The sequence below is a fragment of the Salvelinus fontinalis genome, chromosome 14 (genome assembly GCF_029448725.1).
Source record: "Salvelinus fontinalis isolate EN_2023a chromosome 14, ASM2944872v1, whole genome shotgun sequence".
NCBI classification, from domain to species: Eukaryota; Metazoa; Chordata; class Actinopteri; order Salmoniformes; family Salmonidae; genus Salvelinus; species Salvelinus fontinalis.
Genome location: NC_074678.1, coordinates 15,236,462 through 15,259,537, shown reverse-complemented (window position 1 = coordinate 15,259,537; position 23,076 = coordinate 15,236,462). Strand labels below are relative to the sequence as shown.

Here is a 23,076-nt window from a genome sequence, read left to right as displayed (position 1 = left end):
TCCCCTTCTCTATTAGACTGAGGCTTGTAGATACATAGTGCAGAGAAGAGGAGGGTACATCGAGGGGTTACTTGAGGTCAAAGGTCAGACTACCTCGATGTCTAGGGTCACCCACCCAGTGGACCAGGGGCTGGGTAAAACAGGAAGTGAAGGAATAGTTCTCTAAAATCTCTGTGTGACCCAGAGCAGACAAGCTGTTGAAAGGCATGGGGGGGTTCATAGTTCATAGTCATAGTTGGGGGCTGTTTGGTTAGGCTGATCCGCTGACAAACTGAACCATGTTTCACAGGGTTCTTCTGAGACCTGGCTGACTGACTAACTGGCTCACTGATTGACAGAGAGGCCGGGTTACTTCTTTTTGCAGGGGGGCCTCAGAAGAATTATGAAATTTGATGTTTTTCATTGTTGTGTGAAAAGGAAGTGGCCCTGCGATACAGGAAACGGACCACCGCTACCGTGTTCCAAAATCCCATATTTCCCAGGGCCGTATTCCCGACGCTCCGAACCTCCGACTCCGGTGCATAGTCAGGAGTCAAAACATCTCCAACTTCAGAATCCAGGGAGGCTGTATTTTTATTTTGGATCCATTCTTTTCAATGGGTTCCAGGAAGCTGAGTGGGGGCTGCCTGTGTCTCTTCCTCCGCTCCTGCGTGTGTGTGTGTGTGTGTGTGTGCGTGTGTGTGTGTGTGTGTGTGTGTGTGTGTGTGTGTGTGTGTGTGTGTGTGTGTGTGTGTGTGTGTGTGTGTGTGGTGTGTGGTGTGTGTGTGTGTGTGTTATCCGGAGGCTGTCGGGGTGTTTAGGTTAGCCGTGACGTCATGACCATGGCAGCGAGTATGTGTGACAGACAGAGAGGACACACGGCTGGCAGGGGGCACGGGGGTCTCTGCAGAGACAAAAACCAGGACCTTGAGGGTGTGTGTGTGTTTGTACAATACACTAGACTTCTCTCTACTCTATACTTTTCAGAGCAGATGGTATTATTCTTCCATAAAACCTCTGGTCTCCCTGTTTCTGTCTGTAGGCAAAGTAAGTCTATGGTTCCTGCCCTGGTCCTCTGAATGTCCTCTGGCCATTCTGCTTGAGTTGGTTCAATGATGGCCGTGTCGATTTAGGCAGCCATGATATGATGGCATGTTTGATTAGCCTCTCTGCCTCAAGGCTCCCGTCTTTCAGAACAGGACCCACATTTATTTACAGAACTCTCTCTCCCCTTTCTCTTTTTCCTTGCATCGTTCCTTTTCTCTCGCTGTGTTCCGTTTTAGCTGACAGTCGTTGTTTTCAGTGGAGCGAATGAGGGTGAGAGAGTGGTGAAAAGCAGAGAATAAAAGCAGAGAATAAGGAAAAGGGGCTTGAAAGGGGGATGACATCCTTTTTCTCTTTCCCTTGTGTCAGTGTTTCTCGTCTCGTACCCTAGCCTCCCCCATTTTGCCCCCTCTTTCTTCTCTCCCCTCCATCCTCTCCTCTCACCCTACTCTCTCCCCAACTCCTCTCCTCTGTTCTCCTCTCTCCCCCTCTCCATCTTCTCTCCCACCCTCCATCTTCTCCTTCTCTCTCTCTCTCTCTCTCTCTCTCTCCCCCTCCCCTTCTCCATCTTCTCTCTGCCCCTCTCCTCTCCCCCCTCAATAAATGCTCACTGCCCCTCTCAGCACCCAGCTGCCCCACTACAGTCATTTGAGCAGCCCTGAAACTCACTCACTCACTCACTCACTCACTCACTCACTCACTCACTCACTCACTCACTCACTCACTCACTCACTCACACACACACATGAATTACTCCAGACCAATTCTGACCTCTCTTCTATCTCCTTTTCTTCTCCTCTTCTCACCTTTTCCACTCTACCTTTCATCTACTTCTCCTTGCCTTACCACACCAGCACGATATCCTACTCAGTGTTGATGTTGGACTGTGGACCCCCCAGATCTTTATTCATTAGTGTTGTATAGTCAACCTGACACAAGCAGCATCCCTCTCAGCAGTAGAAATAGTGCTCTCCAGTCTTCAAGCTCTCCTCACCCAAATAGTCTTCCTCCAACTGATAAAACATTTGGATGTACATTTCCTCTGAGTCTCTTGGTCTTTGGTGCACAGTATCTACAGTCTATGTTCAAAATGGATCAGTCTTCTTTCCCCTAGATTATTTTCCAGTCAGGTTACAAAGGCCCCCAAAGGAACATCAAATGCTAATCTGGAGTGGATGTTGATTGGGGGTACCAATTCAGTCAGGTTAGGTCAAGTGGATCAGTTACAGTAGCTGTGATCAGGTCAGTGGTTGGCGTGGGAACGGTTGAGAGGGGCGTGGTCAGAGTCAGACAGAAGCCACTGGGGCAGAGAGGCTGTTTATTGTTTTAACTTCAGTTCCTGAAATTGGAATCTCATAATTATGCATGTTAGATTGAGCAGTAGAGGCAGTCTGTGATTACAGAACACACAGAGACCTTAAAATAACTTGAATAACTCTATCTCTCTTTATCTTTCTCTATGTCTCTATATAGCTCAGATTTTTCTTCTTGTCTCCTTTGATTGAACAGAATACTTGTAGCATCCATGACAACTAGTCATGGTGCTGAATAAAACTGTATTGTTTTTTTTTACAGCGATCCACCAGAGATTGGAGTCTGATGGGACAGAGAAGGTAGAGGGCTCCATGACACAGCGCCTGGAGAACATCCTCAACAGTAAGCCTTCCATCTTTCTATCCATCCATACATCTGCAATATGCATCCGTCCACCCATCTGTTCATTCATCCATCCATCTATTCACTCTCTGTTAATCTCTCTCCCTCTCAGTTGGAACATACACCAATTCATAGGTCAAATCAAATCAGTAGTATGTATTGTAATCTGAAGGCAGACATCATCCCAGCTGACATTGTTTAGAATACCTTCTATCTCTTTAGGAAGTCCAATTAGCAGGAAGTTTCTTCAGAAAACACCACCTACTTTACTATCAATCTGTTTGAGGATAGATAGAGTGCGGTTTCGCCTCCTCGCCAGCCACCAATTATCTCACACACACACACCATGTTGTGTGTGTTCGTTTTTCCCTGTCTGTAGAGCGTCTCTTCCAGCTAGATCCTCTGTCCCTGTCTCCCATCTCATACATGATAATGTGACTCCTATAATGGAGTATCAATAAACAGGTCCTCAGGGTTGAAGGTAAATAAACCTCCCTCCCGGACGCTGCTTTCATCCCCACAGCCCCAGACAGACATACATGTGGGCCCACAGCCGAGAGCTCAGCAACCGCACACCTCCATAACTCCCTACATGTGGGCCTTCAGCCCGAGAGTAACCGAGCCACCCCTCCCCCACCTTCCAGTCACCACACACACCAGTGGGTCTACACAATCACAAACATCCCCCCGAAATATCAAACAGCATGACAACTCGTCAGTCAGAGCGCAGAGTGGGGAGTGAAAAATGTGAAATATTTCTCTGTTCGCTGTTTCAATGTTTTTCCTTTTGAGATTTGGTGTGGTGGGGGCGAGGGGGCTAACCCCTTTTTCTGATTAAAATCATTTTAGAGAGCCCTTGTTTTTTCTTTTTTTGCCGGCACATCCGAGGCCACCCACAAAGCCGGAGAGTAGCGTGTGAATGGCCCTGGGAGGGAGAGAGAAGGAAAGACTGAGAGATAGCTGTCATGCTCTCCTTACTGAATCTCTCTCTCTACCTCTCTGCCTAGTTCAGGTAGCTTCCTGGCACACAGCTTCCTGGCACACAGCTTCCTGGCACACAGCTTCCTGGCACACAGGCCACAGAGGGAAACCAGATTCTCGTCTGAAAGATGATATGTATTAGTAGGGCGAGTATCCCCAAAAACAACGATATTTTTGGGGATACTCGCCCTTTCTCTCTCTCTCCTTCCTTCTCTCTACCCCCCCCCCCCATCTCAGGAGCCAGTGATACAGCAGACACTCTGTTCCAGGAGGTTTTGGGGAGGAAGGATAAAGCTGACTCAACACGTAACGCCCTCAACGTTCTGCAACGCTTCAAGTTCCTCTTTAACCTGCCGCTCAACATAGAGCGCAACATACACAAGGTATACAGAACAGACACGCACACACACACACACACACACACACACACACACACACACACACACACACACACACACACACACACACACACACACACACACACACACACACACACACACACACACACACACACACACACACACACACACACACACACACACATACGCCGCTCAACATAGAGCGCAACATACACAAGGTGCCCATACACACACGTGTGGACACAGATACACATACGGATGCACACACACACTTACAGACACACACATACACATATCTATACACGAACACACACACACACACACACACACACACACACACACACACACACACACACACACACACACACACGCCGCTCAACATAGAGCGCAACATACACAAGGTGCCCATACACACACGTGTGGACACAGATACACATACGGATGCACACACACACTTACAGACACACACATACACATATCTATACACGAACACACACACACACACACACACACACACACACACACACACACACACACACACACACACACACACACACACACACACACACACACACACACACACACACACACACACAAGGTATACAGAACAGACACACACACACACACACACACACACACACACACACACACACACACACACACACACGCCGCTCAACATAGAGCGCAACATACACAAGGTGCCCATACACACACGTGTGGACACAGATACACATACGGATGCACACACCCACTTACAGACACACACATACACATATCTATACACACACACACACACACACACACACACACACACACACACACACACACACACACACACACACACACACACACACACACACACACACACACACACACACACACACACACACACACACACACACCCATTTCTATATACACACACACACACACACACACAGACACACACACATTTCTATATACACACACACACAGCATACACACCTCTCTCTACCTGTCGCTCATCATCAAGCACAGTATCCAGAAGGTGGTGCTACAGAGGCCTGAATGTGTGTAGGGTGTATTGTGTATTCAGTTTACAATGCTAGAGTCTCACCTTGACATGTTCCTGTCCACTGTAGATATGAGCTTTTTTCTGTGTTACAAAATTCAACCAATGTGATATTGTTACAGTGAGAGTTTAATGTTGTTGTGTTCTCTCTACATGTTATAATCATAAAGTATTATGTTGTTGTGTTCTCTCTACATGTTATAATCATAAAGTATTATGTTGTTGTGTTCTCTCTACATGTTATAATCATAAAGTATTATGTTGTTGTGTTCTCTCTACATGTTATAATCATAAAGTATTATGTTGTTGTGTTCTCTCTACATGTTATAATCATAAAGTATTATGTTGTTGTGTTCTCTCTACATGTTATAATCATAAAGTATTATGTTGTTGTGTTCTCTCTACATGTTATAATCATAAAGTATTATGTTGTTGTGTTCTCTCTACATGTTATAATCATAAAGTATTATGTTGTTGTGTTCTCTCTCAGGGAGATTATGATGTGGTGATCAACGACTATGAGAAAGCCAAGTCTCTGTTTGGGAACACTGAGGTCCCCGTCTTTAAAAAAGGTAGGATAAAGTGAAAGACATTCAATTACGCTCCTCCTACACCACCTCAACTGACAGACGCCATAACGTATTAACCCAGCCCCACCCACCCACCCACCCACCCACACACACACACACACACACACACACACACACACACACACACACACACACACACACACACACACACACACACACACACACACACACACACACACACGCACACACAACCGAAGATTTTTCTTTTATTTGAATTGTTTTATTTCACCTTTATTTAACCAGGTAGGCTAGTTGAGAACAAGTTCTCATTTACAACTGCGACCTGGCCAAGATAAAGCAAAGCAGTGCAACACAAACAACAACAACACATGGAATAAACAAACGTACAGTCAATAATACAATAGAACAAGTCTATATACAATATGTGCAAATGAGGTAGGATAAGGGAGGTAAAGCAATAAATAGGCCATGGTGGCAAAGTAGTTACAATATAGCAATTAAACACTGGAATGGTAGATGTGCAGAAGATGAATGTGCAAGTAGAGATACTGGGGTGCAAAGGAGCAAGATAAATAAATAAATACAGTATGGGAATGAGGTAGTTGGATGGGCTATTTACAGATGGGCAGGTGCAGTGATCACTGCAGTGACAGGTGCAGTGATCTGTGAGCTGCTCTGACAGCTGGTGCTTAAAGCTAGTGAGGGAGATATGAGTCTCCAGCTTCAGTGATTTTTGCAGTTCGTTCCAGTCATTGGCAGCAGAGAACTGTCAGGAAAGGCGGCCAAAGGAAGAATTGGCTTTGGGGGTGACCAGTGAGATATATCTGCTGGAGCGCGTGCTACGGGTGGATGCTGCTATGGTGACCAGTGAGCTGAGATAAGGCGGGGCTTTACCTAGGAGAGACTTGTAGATGACCTGGAGCCAGTGGGTCATATACTGTACTGCAACCAAGTAAGTGTGATCCTCTCCTTCTGTGTGTCTGTCTATAGTGTATGCTGAGGTGGAGACTAGGATCGGGGCTCTGAGGAGTCTGCTGCTGGACAAGCTACTGGAGACACCATCTACCTTGCATGACCAAAAGAGATACATCAGGTGTCAGTAGACTTCATGTATATGTACTGTAGTGAGGAAGACGGTGTGTTCCATTCGTGCCATTCTCACTGCCCTCTCTCACTTTCTATATGTTTATCTCTCGTATACCTGTCTACAAAGCCTTGCTTGCTCTTCCGCTTTCTCTCTTACTTCCCTGTCTCTCCTTAAATACTATCTGTCTGTCGCTCTTTCTCTCCTTATTACTCTATTTCCCTCTCCCTCGCTCTCCTTTTTCCTCTTTTCCGCTCTCCATCTTTCTCTCTTCCCCCTTCTCCTGCTCCCTCGTTCTCTTCTACTCCTCTCCCTCCTCTCCCTCCATCCTCATAGTTGTGGTCTGTGATAGTTTATTATTACTCAGAACGACCCGTCAGAACCAGAGAGAGCAGCTCACGATCACAGCAGCCATCTTTCATCCTCCTACATTACATTAGAGCTAGCTGGCTTTAAACATCCACCATGTCAAACCTCCTGTTTACCTTACACCCATTAGGGGGAACCTAGGGGGTCTCTGGTGGGGGTTGTGGTGGAGTAAAGTCAGACATGGTTTCAAATGGTTTCAAATAGTATTTGTTTCCCTTCAAATATTTTAGTTGCTCTTGATAGAAATTGCCTGATTTAAAAATGGAACCAACAGAATAGTCCCAAATGGGCAAACCGTGCCCATCTGGAACTCCAGGCTGGCTTAATCGAATGCTAAAAACAATTTGAAAGGAAACAAATACTGTTTGAATCCAAATAGTTGGCTTGTTGTGTTTTGTAGGGGTTTGGGGGCTGGAGGTTCCCTTGTAATAAGGAACAAATTAATCTGGTCTGGTCGGGTCTGCCTGTTATGTGATGGTGTCAGCCCACAATGAGAGACTAGAGAGTAACTCACTCATTTGAGATGATCCCACACAGTACTGAGTGATTTGCAGGGAATGTAGTGGGGAAGAGGACTGTGAATAGGGGATGAGGGTTTTGGTGATGAGATGGGGATGAGAGTGTTGGGGAGGGGATGAGGGTTTTGGGGATGAGTTGGGGAGGGGATGAGGGTTTTGGGCATGAGTTGGGGAGAGGATGATGGTTTTGAGGATGAGTTGGGGAGTGTTTGGGGGATGAGTTGGGGCGGGGATACGGGTTTTGGGGATGAGTTGGGGAGGGGATGAGGGTTTTGGGGATGAGTTGGGGAGGGGATGAGGGTTTTGGGGATGAGTTGGGGAGGGGATGAGGGTTTTGGGCATGAGTTGGGGAGGGGATGAGGGTTTTGGGCATGAGTTGGGGAGGGGATGAGGGTTTAGGGAATGGGGAGGGGAGGGGAGGAGGGTTTTGGGAATGAGTTGGGGAGGGGATGAGGGTTTTGGGGAGGGGGTGAGGGTTTTAGGCATGAGATGGGGATGAGGGTTTTGGGGATGAGTTGGGGAAGGGATGAGTTGGGGGAGATGATGAGGGTTTGGGGATGAGTTGGCGAGAGGATTAGGGTTTTTGGGGATGAGTTGGGGAGGGGATGAGAGTTTTGGGGTTGAATTTTGGGGATGAGTTTGGGAGGGGATGATGGTTTTGAGGATGAGTTGGGGAGGGTTTGGGGGATGAGTTGGGGCGGGGATGAAGGTTTTGGGGATGAGAGTTTTGGGAATGAGTTGGGGAGGGGATACGGGTTTTGGGGATGAGTTGGGGAGGGGATGAGGGTTTTGGGGATGAGTTGGGGAGGGGATGAGGGTTTTGAGGATGAGTCTGGGAGGGGATGAGGGTTTTGGGGATGAGTTGGGGAGGGGGATGAGGGTTTTGGGGATGAGTTGAGGAGGGGATGAGGGTTTTGGGGATGCGTTGGGGAGGGGGATGAGGGTTTTGGGGATGAGTTGGGGAGGGGATGAGGGTTTTGGGGATGCGTTGGGGAGGGGATGAGGGTTTTGGGGATGAGTTGGGGAGGGGGTGAGGGTTTTGGGGATGAGTTGGGGAGGGGATGAGGGTTTGGGGATGTTTTGGGGATGAGGTTAAGGCAAAGGCTACAGGAGATGGAGGTTGCTGGGTTTAGACCTAAATCTGAAGTGTCATGTTGAAGTGTTTGTTTTAAACCCATTTCTTACCAGAGTGTGTCAGCATTGACGACATCACCTGTGAAGTGCTGTGCCCACATTCTAATTCTTACCTGTGTGTGTTCCTTCCAGGTATCTGTCTGACCTGCATGCACCAGGGGACCCTGCCTGGCAGTGTATCTATGCCCAGCACAAGTGGATCCTCGGTCTGATGCAGAACTGCAAGGAGGAGTTTATCAATGACCAGAGAGGTGCGTTACAGACACACACACACACACGCGCGCGCACACACACACACACACACACACACACACACACACACACACACACACACACACACACACACACACACACACACACACACACACACACACACACACACACACACACACACACACACACACACACACAGATCCACACACAGAGTCACACACACAAACAATATAGAAAGAAAAGCCCTTATTTCCCCATTTCAGTCAGACTGGTTAGGTTGACTAAGAGAATTCTTGCATTCTCTTTGCCATATCCCAACACACTCCCCCTTTCCTCTCTTGCTCTTTTTCTCCTCGTGCCTCTCTCTCCCCTTTTCCATCTCTAGTTCTGACAGAGTCAGTGTGTTTATTTTTTCATGAGCGTATGAATAAGATGAAAGAGGGGGACTCTTGGCGTTGGACTTGGGTTTCAGGGCCCGACACACACTGCGTGCGGCCGCACAGATGGATTGGAACAATTAACCCCAATTAAGCTGTTTCTCTGTTAAATCAGCCAGCAGGAAAATGTGGATGTGAAACCATCCTCTCAGGAAGAATAGTACAGCAACCCATGAACACACACACACACATACACACACACACACACACACACACACACACACACACACACACACACACACACACACACACACACACACACACACACACACACACACACACACACACACACACACACACACACACACACACACACACACACACACACACACACACACACACACTCAAACACACATGCTAACCTCTCACCATTACAATAAAGAGAGGTTAGCATGTCTTGGGGGTATGATATCTTTGCGTCTGTAACTTTCTCACTCATTATTCATGATTCATTCAGGACTACACTCTTAGAAAGGTGCAATCTAGGACCTAAATGGGTTCTTCGGCTGTCCCCTATTTGAATAACCCTTTTGGGTTCCATGTAAAACCCTTTACACAGAGGGTTCTACGTGGAACCCAAAAGAGTTCTCCTAATGGGGACAGCCGAAGAACCCTTTTGGACCATTTTGTTCTAAGAGTGTATGTATAATCATGGTAGCATCCACATTACTGTAGAAGTGTTTAGAAACACATTCTATTCTTTTTTATAATAAAATTGACTCCACAATACATTATTTACCATTCATTTCTATTTGGCATAAAATAATTGGAAACACAACCAAAACAAACAGCAAATGCATCCAACAAGCTTGTTGTAATCATTGCATGCTATGAATACGGGACCAAATACTAAACTTTTGATTACTTTAATACACATATAAGTGAATTTGTCCTAATACTTTTGGTCCCCTAAAGTGGGGGGGACTATGAACAAAAAGTGCTTTAATTTCGAAACGGTTTACCCGATATGGATGAAAATACCGTCAAATTAAAGCTGACAGTCTGCACTTTAACCTCATAGTCAATGTATCATTTCAAATGCAAAGTCCTGTAGTACAGAGCCAAAACAACACCAAAATTGTCACTGTCCCAATACTTTTGGAGCTGACTGTTTACACACGGTATGCTCATAGACAGACGCTCACACGTACTATGTTCAGATTCACAAGCCCAGACACAGAACACTGCGTGGGTGGTGACTGCCGTACGCAGTGGAGTCCTGAGTATAAACAGGGCTAATGATAAGGGGAACAGTGGTTTCCGGGGCTCAGGGTGATGAATATGGGGTCTTAGTGTGTGTCTCTACCACTCCTCTCACACGGAGCTGCTTCTCTCATATCCGGGATGGAGTTAGTTACACATCACAACAGACATGGACACCTGTCAGTCAGATGTTAGTCTACACAGAGTCAGGAAGTCAAATGTGTGAATTTAGTGAGGGCTCAGAGTATATAGGCCTACTATATGTAAGTACATGGATGACACCAGTCACTCAGTTTCACTGAATTATTTAAAGAAAACATTGAATATCAAAAGCACACACAGATACACACTATGCAGCAGCAGCTGTCTCCTGGCCCCCTGTCTTGTCTTGTGAGCTTAGCCACTCTACATATACCTGGCAGCCATTTACACTTGTAGACCACATCCCCGCTTCCCTCACCCTCACCCCCGCCCTCCAACCCCAGCCCCCGAAACCAGTGCTTCCCAAAAACATCCCTCAACCACAGCCCCTCCCACCCGAGGCCAGTATCTCTCAAACCCTTCCTCCACCAGCTCCACTCTCACTCCTCACAACCATCATCACACACACCCTATTGTCAGAGTCACACCTGGCAGGGCAGGCCTATTAACTCTGTGATTGATTGGTTGTGTCTACAGTAACTGATGTAATTTTCCTCTTTAATTCCTGGGGTAGCGGAATGCTCCGGAATGTACCGGTCCAGAACGTGACGGTTCCGAAGCCCATTCTAGGGTGTTATTAAGACTCATAATTACCTCAGAAAATGATCCTAAAACATGAATTAGCTCTATTTGCCTTTGGTTGAAGCTAATTAATCACATTTTGATGTGTGGTTGGTTGGTTTGTAGCATAGCAGCGATCAGTGCAGCGCTAGCAGTCAAATCAAATCAAATTTTATTGGTCACATACACGTGTTTAGCAGATGTTATTGCGGGTGTAGCGAAATGCTTGTGTTTCTATCTGACAGTGCAGTAATATCTAACAATTTCACAACATATACCCAATACACACAAATCTAAGAAAAGGAAAGGAATTAAGAATTTATAAATATATGGACGAGCAATGTCAGAGCGGCATAGACTAAGATACAGTAGAATAGTATTGAATACAGTATATACATATGAGATGACTACCGTAATGCAAGATATGTAAACTTGATTAAAGTGACTAGTGTTCCATTTATTAAAGTGGCCTTTAATGTGTTAGTGATGGCTATTTAACAGTCTGATGACCTTGAGATAGAGGCTGTTTTTTAGTCTCTCAGTCCCAGCTTTGATGCACCTGTACTGACCTCGCCTTCTGTAGGCGTCAGTTGCTTCCGTATGTCTACAGTGCATTCGGAAAGTAATCAGACCCCTTGACTTTTCCCACATTTTGTTACGTTACAGCCTTATTTTAAAATTGATTAAATTGTTTTTTCCCCCTCATCAATCTACCCACAATACCCAATAATGACAAAGCAAAAACAGGTTTATAGAAATGTTTGCAAAAAAACGGAAATATTACATTTACATAAGTATTCAGGCTCTTTACTCGGTACGTTATTGAAGCACCTTTGACAGCGATTACAGCCTTCAGTCTTCTTGGGTATGACGCTACAAGCTTGGCACACCTGTATTTGGGGAGTTTCTCCCATTCTTCTCTGCACATCCTCTCAAGCTCTGTCAAGTTGGATTGGGAGCGTCGCTGCACAGCTATTTTCAGGTCTCCAGAGATGTTAGATCGGGTTCAAGTCCAGGCTCTGGCTGGGCCACTCAAGGACATTCAGAGACTTGTTCCAAAGCCACTCCTGCGTTGTCTTGGCTATGTGTTTAGGGTCGTTGTCCTGTTGGCAGGTGAACCTTTTCCCCAGTCTGAGGTCCTGAGCGCTCTAGCGCAGGTTTTTATCAAGGATCTCTCTGAACTTTGCTCCGTTCATCTTTGCCTCGATCCTGACTAGTCAACCAGTCCCTGCCGCTGAAAAACATCCCCACAGCATGATGCTGCCCCACCATGCTTCACTATATGGATTTTGGCAGGTTTCCTCCAGACCTAACACTTGGCTTTTAGGCCAAAGAGTTCAATCTTGGTTTCATAAGACCAGAGAATCTTGTTTCTCATGGTCTGAAAGTCCTTTAGGTGCCTTTTGGCAAACTCCAAGCGGGCTGTCATGTGCCTTTTACTGAGTAATGGCTTCCGTCTGGCCACTCTACCATAAAGGCCTGGTTGGTGGAGTGCTGCAGAGATGGTTGTCCTTCTGGAAGGTTCTTCCATTTCCACAGAGGAACTCTGGAGCTCTGTCAGAGTGACCATTGGGTTCTTGGTCACCTACCTGACCAAGTCCCTTCTCCACCGATTGCTCAGTTTGGATGGGAGGCAAGCTCTAAGAAGAGTCCTGGTGGTTCCAAACTTACTCCATTTAAGAATCATGGAGGCCACTGTGTTCTTGGGGACCCTCAATGCTACAGACATTTTTTGGTACTCTTCCCCAAATCTGTGCCTCAACACAATCCTGTCTGAGCTCTACGGACAAGTCCTTTGACTTCATGGCTTGGTTTTTGCTCGGACATGCACTGTCAGTTAGGGGACCATATATAGACAGGTGTGTGCCTTTCCAAATCATGTACAGTCAATTGGATTTACCACAGGTGGACTCCAATCAAGTTCTAGAAGGGATGATTAATGGAAACAGGATGCACTTGAGTTCAATTTCTTTGTACTTGTTAGACAGGCTACTGCGTCTGCCATGCAGATATAGGTGTACAGAAGAAGGCTAATTTGTTAATTTTCTATTCGAATATTTTTTATAAAGATAAGTATTAAATTGTTAAATTAGAGGATGAACTCTGGTAGGCCTAAAGCATTCTTCCTCTCCTCAAATTCAACTATCTAAGTCAGTTGGAGCGCTGGTGCGCATTGTCTTCATATAATAGGCTAATAGCCACACCAAACTGTCATTAAAGTTTAAAAACTTTATTAGGGTAATATCAAAAGTAAGTCAAGCCATTGTTTATAGGTCAATATACAAGCAGGATATTATATTGCGGCAAACACAACATTAGTTGGAACTTAATTTTGCCCAAAGAAAATTGCTCAACAGAATGAAACAAAACACAAACTGGTTTAAACCTTCACAAAAGTGTTGAACAGGTTATATTTCAGCATTTACCAATAAAGTCTAGTACCTACCATACCCAACAAATGACAGCAGTAGGTTAATGATATATATATCTTTTTTTACAAGAGGTCTACTTAAACTAAATATGGAGCACACAATTAAAAAGTAGATCAAAATTAACTTAGCCAATGGAAATGTCTCAACAGAATGAAGCAAAACAGGTTATGCATATTTAAAGAACTGGTTTGGATGAATAAATAGGCCTACAATAAACGCCGACGTTCTTCTCATATTTGTCCACTACAGTATTAAAATGTTTCCATACGGAGGACATTCCCCTGGTAGCAGGGCTCCAGACTAACATTTTCCCCTGGTGTCACTGGTTGCACCAGCCCGTGATTTGGTCGGACCCAATTTTTTGCGGCATCACACAATAGAAAAAAAAAGAGTAGGCCTATCATCTTAACCGCTCTAGGGTACGTGAGACGTTAGCATCCCACCTCTTCAACAGCCAGTGAAACTGCAGGGCGCCAAATTCAAAACAACAGAAATCCCATAATTAAAATTCCTCAAACATACATGTATTTTACACCATTTTAAAGATACACTTGTCGTAAATCCAGCCACAGTGTCCGAAATAAAAAGGCTTTACGACGAAAGCAAACTAAACGATTATGTTAGGTGAGTGCCTATTCACAGAATAACACAGCCATTTTTTCAGCCGAAGAGAGGATTCACAACAAGCAAAAAGATAAAATGAATCACTAACCTTTGATGATCTTCATCAGATGACACTCATAGGACTTCATTTTACACAATACATATATGTTTTGTTCGGTAAAGTTTACATTGGCGCCTTACGTTCAGAAGTTCCAAAACATCCTTTGATTTTGCAGAGAGCCACATCAATTTACAGGAATACTCATAATAAACATTGCTAAAAGATACAACTGTTATGCATGGAATTTTAGATGCACTTCTCCTTAATGCAACCGCTGTTTCAGATTTCAAAAAAGCTTTACGGAAAAAGCAAAAACCATGCAATAATCTGAGGTCGGCGCTCACAGCCCAATCAAGACACAAATATAGCCGCCATATTATGCAGTCAACAAAAGTCATAAAAGCATTATAAATCTTCACTTACCTTTGCTGATCTTCGTCGGAATGCAGTCCCAGGACTCCCACAAGAAATGTTTGTTTTGTTCGGTAATGTCCATCATTTATGTCCAAATAGCTACTTTTGTTAGCGCGTTTGGTAAACAAATCCAAAGTCACGAAGCGCGTTCACTAAAAGCAGACGAAATGTCAAAAAGTTCCGTAACAGTCAGTAGAAACATGTCAAACGATGTATTGAATCAATCTTTAGGATGTTTTTAACATAATTCTTCAATAATGTTCAAACCGGAGAATTCCTTTGTCTTCAGAAAAGAAAATGGAACGGCAGCAAACTCTCATGTGAACGCGCATGGTCAGCTCGTGGCTGCCGGCATACCTCTGACTCATTCCTCTCTCCTTCGGCCCCACTAAACAGTAGAGGCATCAGACAAGGTTCTAAAGACTGTTGACATCTAGTGGAAGCCTTAGGAAGTGCAACATTACCTATATCTCACTGTATCTTCAATAGGAGCTGAGTTGAAAATCGACCAACCTCAGATTTCCCACTTCCTGATTGGATTTTTTCTCAGGTTTTTGCCTGCCATATGAGTTATGTTATACTCTCAGACATCATTCAAACAGTTTTAGAAACTTCAGAGTGTTTTCTGTCCAAATCTACTAATAATATGCATATTCTAGCTTTTATGGCTTTGTAGCAGGCCGTTTACTCTTGGCATGCTTTTCATCCGGACGTGAAAATACTGCCCCCTACCCCAAAGAAGTTAAAGTCATTCACAGTGCTTTATTAAAACGTGGAATTGACTACTGAGATGGTATTGAAGAATTAAGTTGTTTCATCATCTCATTATAATTGCAACCTAATCCAGTGATTGTCATGCTTTTTGTGTAGACAATTATGCTACTGTTGTTATTTTACTATTAAAATAGGGCTATATATATTTTTCAATAGAGATTAATTTTCCTGCATCTTTCTGTGCTGTAATATCATAGTTTATTTATTTATTCACCACATGAGTAAGTGGAAACTCAAAACACATTAGCTAGATCACTTACTCTAAAGATAATACACACTCATAGTAACCGTGTATTAATTTAACATTATATTAAATGTACCAAAAAATGTTGTTGGTGTAGCTTACCGTCCAATGAGGCCTATGCAATCGCAATGGCCAATGCGCATTTCACTCACTCCGTATCTCAAAGCCATATGAAATATCCTTGTAAAATAGTTGCTATTGAACTTATAATTGAGAGTTGAGAAATACCTACAGAAAGCTGAGAACATTCTCTCTACATCTGTGACAACAAGATAACTGTGTTTTTCCAGCAATAGGGTTTTAAAATGTTATACAAACAGAAAACTTTCTTTCTCCCAGAGCATTTTTTCACCCCGGGAAAGGAAGAGGGAGAGTGGCTCGCTCGACACAAAAACAGGCCCCAGCAAAACGGGTACAGGGGCCGGCAGACACTTTCATTACAGGAATCATGAGGATAATGTAGCCTACTTTACTGTTTGACCAAATCATTGACCAAAATAGGACGTTTTTAGTGAGGTGAATAATTTTGTGGCCAGCACCGACGCGACCAATACATATTTTTTAACTCGCACAGCCAAGACAAAGGGTCGCAAAAGGCAACTAAATGGTTGCAGTCTGGAGCCCTGCCTTGTAGGCTTTTCACTATAGGCATACTCTCTAACTTTTGTTTTACTTCAATGAAAAAGGCCTCCATCTTCGCAATCAACATTAGCCTAGGTCAAGGCTCCTCTCTCACTTTCTCTCTCTCCTCAGCAGCAGGGCAGCCCCGAACAATTTGGCTGGCTACAAATTAATTTATCAGCTTTAAAAATATATATATATATATATATGTATTTTTTTTTAAATTAACCCATCCACCACCCCCCTTCTTCAGAGGACACATATCTTGTTTGTTTTTTACAGCTTTTCTGTTACATTTTACAAATACATTTTACATACACATTTTGCATACTTTTATATAAAGCAATCACATAACAATAATACATGACCAAACATGAGCTCTTTAATCCCGCCCCTCAGCCACTCTCAGCCCATCCCACCTATCACCATAGACCATCATCGTTTGGTTTCCATGTGCCATATATTTTTCAATTGTGCTGTGATGTTTTACATACATTTTGAACCTTTCTAATCATATAGAATCCACAGATTGTAAACTAAAGATGAAAGCCTTTCCTACGAGTATTATTATATTATTTATTGACTGACTATGGCTTTCCAAATCGCTCAACACTGCTATTTGTAGAGTTCATTTTAAGTGAATTTTGTAATTTTTTAACCATTCCTGAACCTGTGATCAGAAACAAGCTACATAGGGGCAATACCAGAATAAATAATCTAGTTATTCTGTCTCGTCGCAGCAACATCTACAGTGCTGAGATTGTTGTATGCCCCGTGAATATAGCATTCTGTTGATGGCATGAATTTTGTATAATCATTTAAATTGAAATACTCATAAGTGTTGAATCAAGTGTTGTTTTTTGTACCAGTTCATAAACCATGTGCCATGGAATCGGTACATCAAAATTCTCTTCCCTTTTATTTTGCAACCTGTACGGCGCAGCTACTGTATCAACATGTTTGTCCTCAAATGAAACTGGTATATTTTTTTATTTATGCCAGTTCCTTTCAGCCAATTTGTATCTTTAATGTATGGCAATTCCCTACCTTCTCCCTTTTCCACTTGCCTCCTCCATTTTTGTGGTAATGCTGCGATCAGTTGGTTATACGTTTCTTTTGAGCAGACATTCTCATATATTTTCGATAGCTGCATATGTGACAAGTCCACCGTTTATATTCATAATATCGTTAGTAAATATATTAAAACATATTAATCAGTATATTTGAGTTTAACCATAACATTTGTTGTAATATTTGTTCTATCTTCTCTGGAGGATAAAACTGAAATTGTAACCAGATTTGTATGGCTTGTTCAAGAAAGGGCGATACTTTAAACAACATTTTATTTTCAATTAGAGAGAAGTTGTAATCTGTATAAAGGCAAAAATGTAATTTTTGAGCAACAGATGAGTCTTTCTTAATAATGTACTGGAGAACCATTTTGGGTTTAAGTATAATTTATGTATGAGTGAAGCTTTTAGTGAGAGGTTTAAAGCTTTAATGTTTCATCATTTTAGCCCCCCCCAAACTCATATTAATTATATAAATAGGCACACACACACACATACTGGACACCATGGGAAAGGGTTCACCCGACACCTGTATCAACAGCAACAGCTCTGATCCCTCTCTCTATAAAAAAAGATGGGAACATGGCCAGGAATGAGAGAAAGAGAGAACGCAGCTCCATATGTGCAGAATCTCTGTCTGTCTGTGTGCCCATTGCTTTGCGTCTTTGTGCGTGCGGGTTGTGTGTATGCTTAAATATGTACTTCCAAACATACAGTGCCTTCAGAAAGTATTCGCATCCCTAGACTTTTTCCAGATGTTGTTGTATTACAAATTGGGATTAAAATTGATTTGTCATCTTTTGTCAACGATCTACACAAAATACTCTGTAATGCCAAAGTGGAAGAAAATTCCCGAGCAGAGTAGATGAAAAATCTGTCGATGTGCCCTTGAGCAAGGTACTTAACCTTAATTGCTCTGCATAAGAGCGTCTGCTAAATCAGCTGATCCAAATAATCAAAGCTTGATGATGCGTTGGTTATTTGAATCAGCGGTGTAGTACTAGGACGAAAACCAAAACGTGCACCCAGGGGGGACCCCAGGAGCAAGTTTGGCAAATGCTGTGCTAAATGGCTGAAGAGTACAAATGCAAGTTGGTTGTTGATCATTGCTAGACAGCCATTTTCAAGTCTTTCCATAGATTTTCAAGCCGATTTAAGTCAAAACTCCCTCGTCTTTGCCGATGACGTCCTTGCCGATGACAAGCTTACCCATACCATAATACAGCCACCACCATGCTTGAAAATATGAAGAGTGGTACTCAGTAGTGTGTTATGTTAGTATTGTGGAGTAACTACAATGTTGTTTATATTCAATACTTATTGACTGAAGACATTTTAGCTTTTAATTTTTTTATTAATTAATTTCTAAAAACAAATTCCACGTTGACGTTAATATTGTGTGTTGTGTGTAGATCAGTGTAATCCATTTTAAATTTGGGCTGTAACACAACAAAATGTGCAAAAGTATAGGGTGAATACTTTCTGAAGGCCCTGTATGTGTGTATAAATGTGTGTGTATGAAAGATTGTGTGCTTCTCTAGAGGGTTCTTATCTGACTCACCTTGTAGTTTACTAACATTTGTAGATGGAAGGGTTTGGTTAGTGCTTGTGCACAGTCAGCCTGCAGCCCTTCAATCTGGGGGATTCACCAAGCTCACTGACCTCTTGCTCAGTTGTGCACTGGGGCCTCCCACTCCTCTTTCTATTCTGGTTAGAGCCAGTTTGTGCTGATCTGTGAAGGGAGTAGTACACAGCGTTGTACGAGATCTTCAGTTTCTGCGCAATTTCTCACATGGAATAGCCTTAATTTCTCAGAACAAAAATAGACTGACGAGTTTCAGAAGAAAGTACTTTTGTTTCTAGCCATTTTGAGCCTGTAATCAAACCCACAAATGTTGAGAGACCTCGCTACTGTTATTTTTCACTGTCTTTTTACTGTTGTTCTTATTTCTTTACTTACCTATTGTTCACCTAATACCTTTCTTACACTGTTGGTTAGAGCCTGTAAGTAAGCATTCCACCTGTTGTATTCGGCGCACGTGACAAATAAACTTTGATGCTCCAGATACTCAACTAGTCTAAAGGGCAGTTTTATTGCTTCTTTAATCAAAACAACAGTTTTAAGCTGTGCTAAAATAATTGCAAAAGTGTTTTCTAATGATCAATTAGCCTTTTAAAATGATAAACTTGAATTAGCTAACACAAAGTGACATTGGATCACAGGAGAGATGGTTGCTGATAATGGGCCTCTGTATGCCTATGTAGATGTTCCATTAAAATCAGTCGTTTCCAGCTACAATAGTCATTTACAACATTAACAATGTCTACACTGTATTTCTGATCAATTTGATGTCATTTTAATGGACAAAAAATGTGCTTTTCTTTCAACAACAAGGACATTTCTAAGTGACCCCAAACTTTTGAACGGTAGTGTGTATATAGTATATATACAGTACCTGTCATAAGTTTGGACACAAATACTCATTCAAGGGTTTTTCTTTATTTTTACTATTTCCTACATTGTAGAATAATAGTGAAGACATCAAAACTATGAAATAACACATATGGAATCATATAGTAACCCGAAAAGTGTTAATGGAAGCGAGTCCCTGCAGCAATGTTCCAACTTCTAGTGGAAAGCCTTCCCAGAAGAGCGGAGGCTGTTATAGCAGCAAAGGGGTACCAACTCCATATTAGTGCCCAGGATTTTGGAATGAGATATTCGATGAACAGGTGTCCACGTACTAATGGTCATATATTGTATTTTTCTATTTGGTCTTCAAACTTGAACTCGACTCTGAGATTTGCCATTTCGAAAATGAGGCATTTACCGTGAACCGGAATACGCAACATCACTCTCCCTCATCTGATTGGCCAGGTAGGCGGGCTTTCTGAGCCAGCATACACTCCCTCATCTGATTGATTGAGTTGGCGGGCCTACTGACTTTGTGGCTGTGGTAACTAGTGATGTCCCATCTAGTGGAGAGCAGCACTGTAGCTCTCTATCCCCATCTAGTGGAGGCTGGAGCGCAGTGAGTGGCCTGATCAGGCCAGCGTAATCTGACCCAGATCCAACAGACAACACTCTGCCCAGCTAAACCGAATTCACCTCTGCCTTGTACAAACCCACTGCCCTCTCCTCAGCTCCCCTTTGCTCCCTTCTCCTCCTCCTCTCTCGCTCATCACTCTGAAACAACGGGGCATTCTCTCTATCGCCCAGGCAAGAGGAGAGATGGATCAGAAGACAAATAAAGAAAGGAGGAGGGGAGTGTTTGGTGTGAAAGCCTGCTGAGATTATTGAGGAATGTGGAGTTATTATGAAAACGGTTGATTTAATCTCTCAAGTATTTGATCCTGTGGGTTCATCTCTCTCTCTCTCTCTCTCTCTCTCTCTCTCTCTCTCTCTCTCTCTCTCTCTCTCTCTCTCTCTCTCTCTCTCTCTCTCTGTCTGTCTGTCTGTCTGTCTGTCTGTCTGTCTGTCTGTCTGTCTGTCTGTCTGTCTGTCTGTCTGTCTGTCTGTCTGTCTGTCTGTCTGTCTGTCTGTCTGTCTGTCTTGCTCTCTCTCTCTACCTCTCTCCCTCTATCTCGCCATCTCAGTGGGGTTGGGGGCCATAGCCCTGGATCTAGAGGGGGACCCTCGCCCGTCGGCCCTCAGTAGGATCAGGGACACAGCTTCTCTGAAGAGGGGGTGCAGTCTGCGTACCCCCCGCCCCAGCAGTGAGTAACACTAGCTACACTATATAAACTCAGCAAAAAAAGAAACGTCCTCTCACTGTCAACTGCATTTATTTTCAGCAAACGTAACATGTGTAAATATTTGTATAAACAAAACCAGATTCAACAACTGAGACATTAACTGAACAAGTTCCACAGACATGTGACAAACAGAAATGGAATAATGTGTTCCTGAACAAAGGGGGGGTCAAAATCAAAAGTAACAGTCAGTATCTGGTGTGGCCACCAGCTGCATTAAGTACTGCATTGCATCTCCGCCTCATGAACTGCACCAGATTTGCCAGTTCTTGCTGTGAGATGTTCCCCCACGCTTCCGCCAAGGCACCTGCAAGTTCCCAGACATTTCTGGAGGGAATGGCCCTAGCCCTCACCCTACGATCCAACAGGTCCCAGACGTGCTCAATGGGATTGAGATCCGGGCTCTTCGCTGGCCATGGCAGAACACTGACATTCCTGCCTTGCAGGAAATCAAGCACAGAACGAGCAGTATGGCTGGTGGCATTGTCATGCCAGGGTCATGTCAGGATGAGCCTGCAGGAAGGGTACCTAATGAGGGAGGAGGATGTCTTCCCTGTAATGCACAGTGTGAGATTGCCTGCAATGACAACAAGCTCAGTCCGATGATGCTGTGACACACCGCCCCAGACCATGACGGACCCTCCACCTCCAAATCGATTCCGCTCCAGAGTACAGGCCTCGGTGTAACGCTCATTCCTTCGACGATAAACGCGAGTCCGACAATCACACCTGGTGAGACAAAACCGCGACTCGTCAGTGAAGAGCACTTTCACTTTTTGCCAGTCCTGTCTGGTCCAGTGACGGTGGGTTTGTGCCCATAGGTGACGTTGTTGCCGGTGATGTCTGGTGAGGACCTGCCTTACAACAGGCCTACACGCCCTCAGTCCAGCCTCTCTCAGCCTATTGCGGACAGTCTGAGCACTGATGGAGGGATTGTGCGTTCCTGGTGTAACTCAGGCAGTTGTTGTTGCCATCCTGTACCTGTCCCGCAAGTGTGATTTTCAGATGTACCGATCCTGTGCAGGTGTTGTTACACGTGGTCTGCCACTGCGAGAACGATCAGCTGTCCGTCCTGTCTCCCTGTTGCGCTGTCTTAGGCGTCTCACAGTACAGACATTGCAATTTATTGCCTTGGCCACATCTGCAGTCCTCATGCCTCTTTGCAGCATGCCTAAGGCACGTTCACGCAGATTAGCAGGGACCCTGGGCATCTTTCTTTTGGTATTTTTTAGTCAGTAGAAAGGCCTCTTTAGTGTCCTAAGTTTTCATAACTGTGACCTAAATTGCCTACCGTCTGTAAGCTGTTAGTGTCTTAAGGACCGTTCCACAGGTGCATGTTCATTAAATGTTTATGGTTCATTGAACAAGCATGGGAAACAGTGGAACGGTGAAGATCTGTGAAGTTATTTGGATTTTTACGAATTATCTTTGAAAGACAGGGTCCTGAAAAAGGGCCGTTTACTTTTTTTGCTGAGTTTATATATATATATATATTATATTTTTTGTTTTTATTTAACCTTTATTTATCTAGGCAAGTCAGTTTAGAACAAATTGTTATTTACAATGATGGCCTACACCGGCCAAACCCTGGACGACGCTGGGATCACAGTCGGTTGTGATACAGCCTGGATACGAACCAGGGTGTCTGTAGTGACGCCTCAAGCACTGAGATGCAGAGCCTTAGAACGCTGCGCCACTCGGGAGCTCAATTTGTCTAGGACCAAAAGGCCCCTTAACAGCTTCTACCCTCAAGCCATAAGACTGCT

At 43.9% G+C, this 23,076-nt stretch overlaps 1 protein-coding gene across 10 annotated transcripts in view; it reads left to right on the top strand.

Annotated features, from left to right (window-relative positions):
- Window positions 1-23,076, top strand: part of LOC129869534 (exocyst complex component 2-like) — a 196,599-nt gene that overhangs the window by 56,606 nt on the left and 116,917 nt on the right. For 9 of the 10 annotated variants that reach the window (XR_008761965.1, XM_055944014.1, XM_055944016.1 and 6 more), the window contains 6 exons: window positions 2,599-2,679; window positions 3,898-4,043; window positions 5,558-5,639; window positions 6,609-6,711; window positions 8,856-8,974; window positions 21,155-21,274. Coding sequence is in view for 9 of the 10 variants with exons in the window: in XM_055944014.1 (XP_055799989.1) it covers window positions 2,599-2,679; window positions 3,898-4,043; window positions 5,558-5,639; window positions 6,609-6,711; window positions 8,856-8,974; window positions 21,155-21,274 (651 nt within the window). In the remaining variant the exon portion in view is untranslated. The remainder of the gene's footprint in view (window positions 1-2,598; window positions 2,680-3,897; window positions 4,044-5,557; window positions 5,640-6,608; window positions 6,712-8,855; window positions 8,975-21,154; window positions 21,275-23,076) is intronic. The other variant, XM_055944020.1, reaches the window with a different exon arrangement.